Source organism: Arachis hypogaea, chromosome 4, assembly GCF_003086295.3.
Source record: "Arachis hypogaea cultivar Tifrunner chromosome 4, arahy.Tifrunner.gnm2.J5K5, whole genome shotgun sequence".
NCBI classification, from domain to species: domain Eukaryota; kingdom Viridiplantae; phylum Streptophyta; class Magnoliopsida; order Fabales; family Fabaceae; genus Arachis; species Arachis hypogaea.
Window position 1 is genome coordinate 33,530,458 of NC_092039.1, and position 11,166 is coordinate 33,541,623.

The 11,166-nt window shown below is 36.9% G+C and overlaps 2 protein-coding genes across 2 annotated transcripts; one reads left to right on the plus strand and one right to left on the minus strand.

Annotated features, from left to right (window-relative positions):
- The first annotated feature begins 1,774 nt into the window (after nt 1–1,774).
- Nucleotides 1,775–6,896, plus strand: LOC112796638 (uncharacterized). The gene is made up of 5 exons (XM_025839190.3): nt 1,775–2,329; nt 2,427–2,620; nt 2,938–3,262; nt 4,199–4,291; nt 6,296–6,896. Exons 1-5 carry the CDS (start codon nt 2,222–2,224, stop codon nt 6,329–6,331), a joined length of 756 nt encoding a protein of 251 aa, XP_025694975.1. The 5' UTR covers nt 1,775–2,221; the 3' UTR covers nt 6,332–6,896.
- Nucleotides 6,897–7,144: 248 nt separating this feature from the next.
- On the minus strand, nt 7,145–10,235 carry LOC112796637 (pyruvate kinase, cytosolic isozyme). The gene is made up of 3 exons (XM_025839189.3): nt 9,598–10,235; nt 8,769–9,230; nt 7,145–8,375 (listed from the first exon to the last, which is right to left on the minus strand). Exons 1-3 carry the CDS (start codon nt 9,844–9,846, stop codon nt 7,563–7,565), a joined length of 1,524 nt encoding a protein of 507 aa, XP_025694974.1. The 5' UTR covers nt 9,847–10,235; the 3' UTR covers nt 7,145–7,562.
- Nucleotides 10,236–11,166: the final 931 nt, after the last annotated feature.

Genomic DNA, 11,166 nt, shown 5'->3' on the forward strand with positions numbered 1-11,166 from the left:
CTACAGCGGGGGCACCACTCAGTCAAAAATGGGAAGTCGGGAACCCTTAAAGCAGCAAAAACAAAACTAACAACTCCTCAAATCACCCCCTACGTTAACCCAGCACTAACCCAGAACCTAAAATAAACCCCAGGAAAACCCACCGGCGTCCCCTCCAAAGAAAAAAAGAAAGCAAGAACAGACAAAACACAAGCATGCATAGGAAAAATGCACAAAGAAGAACATGCAAAAACCAAGGGGAAGAAGTAACCAAAAGGGGGAAACAACAAAAACAATGAACCAGAAATGTAGAATCCACAAAATGTCGAGCAGGAACGAAGAATCCAAGAGAGAGAAGGGGCACTAGAAGCAGGAAGAGAATCGAGACAGCATGAGAGGGAAGCTGAAACAACAGCAGCGCGAGAGAGCAAGTAGGAGTAGAAGAAGGAAAATGGAGTTATGAGGGGGTTACATAGCAAAAAAGGGGAAAAAGCATAACCGCCGAGGAAGAGCGCCAAAAGGCAGGGGCATATTCGTCATTTCACTCAAAATTTCAAATCAATGAAATGATGGGGATTTAATACTCGGCGCGGAAGCCAAGAAGGCAGCATCGAGGAACGAGATGACCACGCGTGAGAAACACGAAACGCCACCAACGAGCTCTTGAGAAGAACATGTCCCATCTCGGCGAGTAGGACAAACACGCCCAGCCCCGAGCACCAAAACTCAAAGCTGGCGCGTTGGGGGCACTGTTACGGACCATCGAGTCCAGCCCCGCCAGCCGACAGGTCTGGGCACCGCCCTTGACCCAGGCCCAAACCATCCTCCGCAACAGGAAGGACACCCCAGGTCGGCTCCTAACACCCGACCCGGGGGCATGCCCGACTTACCCCCATGCGGCCCATATCACCATTTGGGTCGGTACTATCGGGGCAGCACCCGAATTCTCGACCCGAAGTCCGAAATGACCTGCCCCTCCCACGTAGGATGGGACAGCTCACAAGCTCCTTGGCTAGTGGGCTAGGTCATCCATGGGCCCGCCCAGCACAATATATAAGGGGAGAGGTCAGCTCTCCCCTCGAGGTACGTCATATTCTTACCTAATTCGGCTACCATTTCGTACGGACACTAACTTGTCCGTCGGAGTGTCCTTGCAGGTGGCCACCCCCCTTATCACATCAACTCCGGCGTCCCCATCTTGCCATCCGCATCTCCTTCAGTTTCTGGTCGACTCAGGGTCTCGACCACTCTCACCCATCAACACACGACCTCTCAAGTACCCGAGATCGTCAGGTAACGAACAGGAACCAAGATGGTTCCAACAAAAAATCAGCCAAATGCCTCTAGATGAATTCAAAACCTCTACATAGATAGTGCTTATATTAGGCATTAGGATATTTCTTTTCTTTGTAAATTGGATGGTTCTAAATCTATTTTCTGATTTATCATGCTTTAGGCATTTGGAGAGAGAAAGAGGGTGAAGAGACGGAAGCTAATTGAATCAGTTTTGGTTATTTACGTTGCAATGATACTGAACGTATCTCCTCCTAATTTAAATGTGGTGAAACATTTAATGACCAATATTTTAAATCATAAATAAATAAAACTAATTACTATATTTATAATTAATTAAGTTGTTCCATTTTTTTGCTGATTTGGAGTTGGTTCCATATACTTTTTCGTTATCTATTTTTAAAAAAGAAAGAAAATAATGATCACTTTAATAACTATTAAAAAAAACTAAAAGAAAAAAAAAATTGTAGAAAAACAAATTAAACAATCATTTATTTTCTTTGTGTACAACACCACAACTACAGAAACAAGGTGAAAATTGAATAATTATGGGAGTGAGGCGAGAGAGAAAAAGTTGGTTACAGACTCACAGGTGAGGTGAGGGGGGGAAGAAAGGGAAATATACGAATCCAAGGCTGCCATTGCTGCCACTCTCAACATCAAACTCTCGTTACGCTTAGTTGTCCGCTCCGCCTCTGTGAATTCCATTTCCTCCAAATACGGCAATTCGTCTTCACCTGTCACCATTGACATCACTCACTACACACAAAAAACAAAAAATAAACCAATAAAAAAATAAAAAGAAATAGAGTGCGAACACGACTCTCACACACACACGACAAACTCGTTATGCATTTGCTTCCCGTTCATCAACATCTTCTTTCCGCACTCGTCGATTGAGATTCCAGTTTCTTCGAGAAAGCGTGTATATGCATGTGCGCAAAAACATATGACGCGTTGCGGTTACTTCTGTTCCAGTTTGAGAGATCGAATACAGCCATGGTTACGCGATTACGATAGCCTCCAGTCACTCGCTGTTCTCCTCCTTTACATTCAGGTTCCGCGCTCTTTTTTTCATGAATTCAATAAATGCATAGGTTTAAATTGATTGATTAGTTAATTCATTGATTGAATGTGTATAATTGGAATGGTAGATTGGGTGCGCGATAATTGGATCGCTGGGAGCGTCGTACAATGGTGTGTTGCTTGTAAATCTGGCAATCGCGTTGTTTGCTTTGGTTGCCATTGAGAGTAGCAGTCAGGGACTTGGCCGTACCTATGCCTTCCTTCTCTTCTGCTCCGTGTTGCTCGATATTGCTTGGTTCATCCTCTTCAGCCACGAAATTTGGTGCGTTTTCCGGCAGTTCTTAGGTTTTTGTTTGATTTCTAATTTGTACAACACGCTTGTCCAAATTGGTTGAATTTTAGAACCTTATGCTACGGTGCTTGAGTATTGATTCATTTCTAGCTGAGGGACTCAGTTACTAGATAGATAAAAAGGAAATAAGCATGCTATAGAGATTGAACTATCTAAGAATTTTTTTTAGTTTATTCAATTGCCTTACATTGTATTTTCTTCATGGTACAATTAATAGATATTTGTGCGAGGGATTGTGACTTTGGTTTTTGTTTGCGTCTGATGAAAGACACTGTTTGTGCCTGCAGGAATATTTCCGAGGATGATTATACATCATTTTTTATATTCTCGGTGAAGCTTACGCTTGCTATGCAAATGGTTGGTTTTGTGGTGAGGTTGTCTTCCTCGTTTCTGTGGATTCAGATTTATAGGTTGGGAGCTTCCTATGTGGACACAGCTTCTCGGACAGCAGATTCGGACTTGAGGAATAGTTTCTTGAGTCCTGTTCCCGTGACCCCTCCAGTAGCTAGGCAGCACTCTGGTGCCAATGAGATACTTGGAGGCTCAATCTATGATCCAGCGTATTACTCATCCCTGTTTGAAGATGGTCAAGAGAACAAATTTTCATTTGAGGTAGGCTAAATTCTGCACTGAACGTCAAATGCTTGTTCATATTTGGTTAGATAAATACATTTAGTTTCCAATTAATCTGAATTCTCTGGGTTAGATAGTTTGCTTTGCAATTTTATCTACTCTGATACTAACTCCATAGATAATTTATGTACACTGTAAACTTGTGGAACTTTTGCTGTTGGATTGATTCTTGGCACACAATCCAATTCTCAATAAGCTACAAACTTATCTGGGAACTGGTGCACATGAGGCATTGTGGATTTTACTTTGAAGAAAATCTTTTTCTTATGGTAAAAAGAAATAATCAATCGCTTGCACAAAATTATTCATAGTCTGACTTGTCCAGTTGTCTAACGCAGCAGATATTTTATGTTTAGAGTGAGATCTTTGGTAATTTAAGAACGTGTTTGATTTATATATATTTTCTACTGAGGAAGTTAATTAAGTTTTATGGTACATGAGGTTAGCAGCAGTGTCCTTTACTTAGCATTCTACCTCATTTTGTATTTCCTTTAAAAACCTATCAAGAAAGTTTCTTGTCTGTCTTAATGCTACTAAGCACTGAGATCATTTTTCCCAAGAATACATGATATGCGAATTTCATTAATCCAATGAATTAACTTTGACTAAAAATAATATCAATACCTATCCAAGAGATTAAATTCAGATTTCATTTTCTGAATTCTGTTCTCACTTCCCTATTGTAAGACAGTGGCAAGTAGTGGCCCTCAGTACATTAATTGCATTCCCACTTGCATTTTCATTTTTTGCATTGTGGAAGAGTGATATTTTACCTCTTTCTTTAGATGAATATTAATTATAGGGGAGACTTTGATTAATATTGCATTTATGATAATCTTTTTTCTGTTCAATTCTCTGTTGTATAAACCTCGTCAGGTTTTATCTGTTTCATTTTCAATTGGTTTGTGTTTGCAGCTGTGCAATCATGACAGCACCCAAAATGAATCGTCTTCTGTCTCCGAAGTTGCCCAAAAGTCACTTATGGACAGATCTTTGCAGGCGGGGGATGTAAGTATTTGATTGTTGTATGGCCTTTTCTGTACTCTATTAATCTTTTTGCAGCATCGTGAATCTGTATCCCTTTGTCCAAAACCTCTTTCATGCTGATCTCATATTTGCAATGAACTAGATACACAACAGTTTGCTAAATATTTGTTATTTAGTGCGGCAAATTTAAGTTTTCATATGAAAGAAACCTTAGAGGAATAATAACTAATGAATAAGTAATTCTGTTTGTAGAAGCACATTAACAAAGGTCGTTGTTTTGTATTGGGTGTTTTAAAAGTGACTTCTGGGAAGTTGGATATTTTCCATAAAACATTATAAAGGACTTTTGGAGAATTAATTAGCTTTATGGCCAAAAGAGTCAAAAATTTAAAATGTGATTCTTAACTTGTAACTTTTTTTTCTTAAAAGAAGTTTTAAGCAATGTTATCCAAAGAGGCCCTGAATGATAAGTATTGTAGTCTGCTCTAGTTATTTACTGATTTTCATTCGTCTGTAAATAATTTTCATATTGATTATTATAGAGACTTGATTTAGTCACTTTTGATAACATTAATGTGATTATATAAGAATAGGGTCTTGGAATCTTGGATACTACTTGTGTTTGGAAAGTTTTTGAAAAAAGAATACCTTTCATTCGAGTCTTATTGTGCATATAAAATAGCTTGCTATACATAAAATGTGGAACTACTTATACTTTCTGTTATGGATTTTTTCCCAACCATGTTCTGTGTGACATATATTATAGAACTTCTATCTATTGGAACATTTTCTTTGGTCTGCTGAATTTGATTAAGCATATATCTTCTCGTGATAACTGATAAGAAGGCTATGTAAAGCACTTATGATTCCATATATATATAAAGTGAAATAAAAACTGGAAATTAAAATAACCGGAAATAAAAACTGTTATAAAGAGAAATAAAAATAACAAGAAAGTTTATGACCATATGTATATAATTGAAGACTGAAGTTTCAGTGTGGAACTCGTCCCAAAATCTTGTATGATATGGTATTAAGTACAAGTTCGGAAGAAAACAGAAAATCCAATGAAAGAAATGGAGGAGCCCTTCACCTTTCTAACTTCCTCATTCAGGTTCTGCATGATCCTCTCCCCTTGCATTCGTATCTAACTAGTCTAACCCACTAATAAATCACATGGATTCACCCTTTCTCTCTCCTACTCATCATAACCAACAACTTTGTCTCTATTCTCTTCCTGGGCCTAACTGGGACCCAATTGACCTCACCTTCCTATAAGAGTAAACATTTCCAAAATCTGGGGTCTTTATCATTAACTTTCTCACCATATTTTCTATCAAACATTTGCATTTTCATTAACTCCATGTAGAATGTTTGTGTACATGATTTATCTTGGATGAAGCTTTTATGGAGAGTCCACATGTCTTTGTTACTTGGAATTTGGATTGGTGTGCTAAATTGCTGAACATTTTCATTTAACTAAAACAACTCTATTGAGCCTGGCTGCTAAAGAGCTGCTTTTGCACTATTCTTGGAGTCTAGTGATCCCTAGATCATTTGTTGACATTATAAAAGGGAATGATCAAGTTTATATTGAACTGTTAAATCAACATTTATTCAGGCCTTTTTAATACTTATTTGTTGAATTGCTTAAGTGTACATTTTTTTTGTTACAAACATGAGTTTGTTTTGCTTCTTGCTTAAGTATAATCTTGCATCTTGTCATCCCTAGATCATTTGTCTCCCTCTGCTTCTCCTCTGCATCTTGTCATGCTTGAATTTGCCTCTTCATTTACTAATGCTTCACAATTCACATTTCGAAACCATGGAAATAAGAGTTATCTAGTTGATATTAGAACCTTATATATATTTATATTCAGCTACCCACGTATTTGTATATAAATACATGTGTTATTTCATGCTTTTAATGTGTATTTTGTATTTCAACATGTATTCTATAGAAGTGGTTGTATATATATCATATTTATGTCCTTAGTCACTTATAATCCGCTTTGATCCTTGCAGGGTGAGAATGCATCAAACAAGATGGAACTTGTTTAATATAGAGCTTTTAAAAAGCATTTTTCTCACTTCTATATCTGTATGGGAGTGGGGGTCTTGCATTATACTGACAACTCTCCCATTGTAAATGATGCTGAAAAGGAGGAGCACATGACTGGTACATCTATGACACTAATAATAACCGAAGTTGTTACCTCGGAGCAGTACCTGAATATCTTTGTCAAATCTGAGCTGACGCTATTCTGGTTTCATGTGTCAAAAGAATTTTCACTTTGCCTACAGATTACGTATGGGCAAGCAGTTTGGCTCGCTGTGCTTGCTTTGCATGCTGCATCTAGATCGATTTCATTGTGCTTCGTGTGGGAGAAATTTCCTGGAATGTAATACTTCGTTTCAGGGTTCGTCTTTCCTTTTCTTTAGAGAATTAATTAGGTGGCCTCTTGAAAATTGATAGATGTGAAGTGAGTACCAAGATTCTTTTTCATTTATTTTTTGGAATTATACCATGAGGAGATAGTTATAGGGGTTATTGAAAATTTAAAAGATTGGTGTTCATTTTTATGACAAAAAAAAGTTAGTGTCAATATTGAATGAAAATTGGAAATATGCTAGTGCACTTTCTCCAGCTTTCTTGCTGTACAATAGAGGCAGTCAAAAATGAAAAGCTATAGGTCCTCAAGCGCTTGTTGCTCAAGCTGGTGCTCTTCGGACTTCGGATAAATTTCACCAATCATAAGTTCATAACTTATCCATCGGTTTTGAAAGAATTTGTATCCGTATAACAATGTGCTCATTGAAAGCTGCTAAAAAGCGACTATAAATTAATACGTAAGAAAATCAACACGGAGTATATGTAAGCAATTTTTTTGTCGATTCCATATATATATATATATGGAATCGACTATCAGATTTCAAATTGATACAAGAACTAAAACGATGTAGCCATATACTTCTCAATCAAAACAAACTTCGTAGTAGGAAGTTGAGAATCCGAAACTACGCCAGTGTTAGGGTTTGGCAAAAGCCCCCTATATCATCTTATCAATGACAAAAGATTAACAAAAAAACAGCTAATTAGGCAAATAACAAGTAAACAGTGGTATATCCGAATACGGGTCCCACCCTAATAAGATGTTTATAAGTTAAAACTGAAGTTTTGCATCCAATGTAGGTTTCCAAAAAGATAAGTTTGAACGAATGATGAGATCTGTCCCACACCATTCCAAAAATTTTAGCCAAAAGCAGCTAGAGAATTTCCTTAAATAAGTGATCATTTAACAGTCACAATTTTGATGACCGAGGCAGTGCCCACACGGTGTAGAGCCACAACAGAATCCCCAACATTGCAGAGACCCTTTGCCTTGGCGTGCTGAAGGGCAAACTCTAAGGCTTCTTCTGTTGTTTCTGCATGAGAAGCTCTGGCAGAAGCAGCACTTAGTATCGGAACCAACCCACGGAATATCAGGCTATGCCTTGCTGGGGCCTCATCACTGCATGACCAGTCGAAGGTATCAGTCTTGATCTCAGGGACAACTACAGAAAGAATTGGCATCCCCGGCCTGTATTTAGCCACTAATTTTGCAGTACTTCCACCTCTGGTTAGGACCAATATAAGTGCTGCTCTAGCTGAGTTAGCAGTTCTAACAGCAGATGAAGCCAGACTCTCCAATGGGCTCATTGGCACTGGTGAGTGTTCCATGATCCTCTTAAATACATCTCCATAGTCAAGGGTGCTCTCTGCTTCAAGGCATATCTTAGCCATCGTTCGAACAGCAAGTTCTGGGTAAGCTCCAGCAGCTGTTTCACCACTAAGCATCACACAGTCTGTGCCATCAAGAACTGCATTGGCAACATCTGTAGCTTCAGCCCTTGTTGGTCTGGGAGATTTGATCATTGACTCCAACATCTGGGTTGCGGTAACAACTGGTTTTCCTTGGATGTTACACTTGTAGATCATCACTTTCTGAGCAAGAAATATCTTCTCTATTGGTATTTCCATTCCAAGGTCACCACGTGCAACCATAAATGCATCAGAATTTGCAAGGATTTCATCAAAATTTGCAACCCCTTCTTGGTTTTCAACCTAGAACACATTTTCATTAATAGACAGAAGAAGTCATCACAAACACATAATAAAACATGAAAATATATAGTGACAGCAAATAATAGCAACAGCAACAGCACCAGCAGAGACACTTAAAAGATAATTATCTAAATAACATCCCAATTTCTATTTAACAAATATTCAAAATGACACATTAACCATAGATGCAACAGGCATCTCTATATTCCAGGAAATCACTAAGTTTCAAACAGATGTTTTAAAGAACATACAAACAAGGTTAAAAGGAATATGATACCATGAGTTCATAACTGTTTCAGAACAAATAACATCCTAAATAACGTACTGACCAGATTCAAAATCATTTATCTTCTCCGTTGAAGGAGAAAAACGAAAAAAGACAATATAACATACCTTTGACATGAGAAGGATGTTCTTAGCGTGCGGTCCCAGAATCTTGCGAACTTCTACCAGATCAGAACCTTTTCTGACAAAAGAAAGCGCAATCATGTCAATCTTGTTGGGAATTCCCCACTTCAGGATATCTTCTTTGTCCTTCTCTGTCAAAGTCGGGAGATCCACAATCACCCCAGGAAGATTAACATTCTTCCTCTCTCCAAGCATGGCAGAGTTCTCGCAGCGGCACCGGACCAAACCCTTTTCCCTATCGCAAGACAAAACAGTGAACGATATTGTGCCATCGGCGCAGAGTATGACCATTCCGGGTTTCATATCCACCGCCAATTTCTTGTAGCTCATACAGATCATTTTCTCATCCCCCTTTATGTTATAGTCAGTTGAAATAGTTATCTCATTACCCTGTTTCAGTTGGATAGGCTTCCCGTCCTTGAGAAATCCAGTTCTAATCTCAGGACCCTGTACCCAAATACACACACAAAACAAATTACAATAAGGAACCTAGTCAATAATGTTGGAATACTCACTTTTGAGTAAATATAGTTAAAAACAACACAGCTGGAATTGGATTAAACCTATACAGCATAAAATGCAAAAACCACTTAAGACGCCAAAATGAACGAGTTTTGATGCATCCATATTCCATACTTCTATCTATCTATCTATCTATCTATCTATATTCCATAATTGATAGCGGGTACATGAAAAAATTGAATCAACAACCGTTAAACTAAAGCACTGCTATGGAGCAAAAGTGAATAAACAAATAAGCAAAATCGGAAGAAGAATATATTCGTTCGGGAAAAAAAAAAAAAGAAAAAAGAACCTTGGTGTCGAGCATGACGGCGCAGAGAATACCGGTGTTCTCCATGGCAGCATGAAGATTATCGAGGGTTTCCTGATGGTATTCATGGGATCCATGGGAGAAGTTGAAGCGAGCGACGTTCATGCCGGCGCGAAGAAGCTTCTCGACCATGGGAACAGACCTCGATGCGGGGCCCAGCGTGCAGACGATCTTGGTCTTAGGCTTCTTCTCCAACGCCCTAACCTCTCCGTTATCGTTGTTCATCGCCATGTCTGTTTGGTGAGATCAAATCAGAAAATAGAGAACGTGGTTGTTATTGTTGTTGCGTTGTCGTTTCTTCTTCTCTGTGCTTCTTCTCTGCCTCTGCCTCTGATATTTCAACGATGGGAAGCGAAGAAACGAACAAAAGAAACGAAGATGTTGTATTGTGTTGTGTTGTGTTTAATATTTAAATACGAATAAAAATGCAGAAAGAGACCTCCTTGTGAGCTGTGACTGGTCACTTTGCCTAAATGGACTGCCCACTCCCTATTTCAGTATTACTTTTCAAAAATATATTATTATTATTATTATTATTATTATTATTATTATTATTATTATTATTATTATGCCCTGTCAAAATAAATAAATTAATTGATTAGGAGACCATTTCTGTTTCCTTGGATGTGTGATTGATTAGTAGGTTTTCAAAAGCACAGATGGCATAATTTGGCGTGGGGAATAAGCCAAATAATGGAATAGAAGGGTGATTTAAATTTTAATAGGTTTAAAAGATAGAAGAGAAAAAAAAATCTTTTTCTTTTGAATAAGCAAATCCTTTCAACAACTAAAATCCATGTTACAATTCTTTTTCTTTTATTTTTTTATAATGTCTTGTATGTATATTATTTATATTTATATAACATTATTGTTTTTTTTTTCCCTCATCTCTTGTACTTGTAGTAGGTTGAGCTAACATTTTTACTCAAATTACTGCATACCATTTATCAGTTTAATTAGTTTTTTTAAAAAATACTATTTTATTTTTCTAAAAAATTTAAAAAAAAGTAATTCATATTTGAATAGAATTTTTTAAAAAAATTAATATTAAAAATATCTTTTACTGTTATTTTTTAAAAATCAAAGTAATGTTAATCTTTAAAGAAAGCAAATAGTAAAAGTATTTTTTTAAGATATATTGAAATATATTTAAAATTAAAAAAAGGAGAAAATATATCTAAGAAAAGATAATTATAAATAAGTTTATAACGATTCGTTTTTATACATTATTTTGTTACGAAACTTATTAGATTTTAGTTTTTGATTAAGTGGGCTTATCATTATCTGTTAAAATTTCTTTAATATTGTTTCCTCACTGATTTTTTTTAATTGAATAAAAACTTCAGTAAACAACCAAAATTAAAGAAAAAAACAAATGATTTGATTATAAAAGTGGGAGCCTTTACCAAAAAACCAAGATTGTCAGGAAAATTGGAAGACTAAAATTATGCCAATAACGATTTATGTATATAGTACGATAATCAATTAATATTATGATAATTTAATAGAAAAGTACTTTAATAACTTGGTTGTATAAAAATTATAAATAAA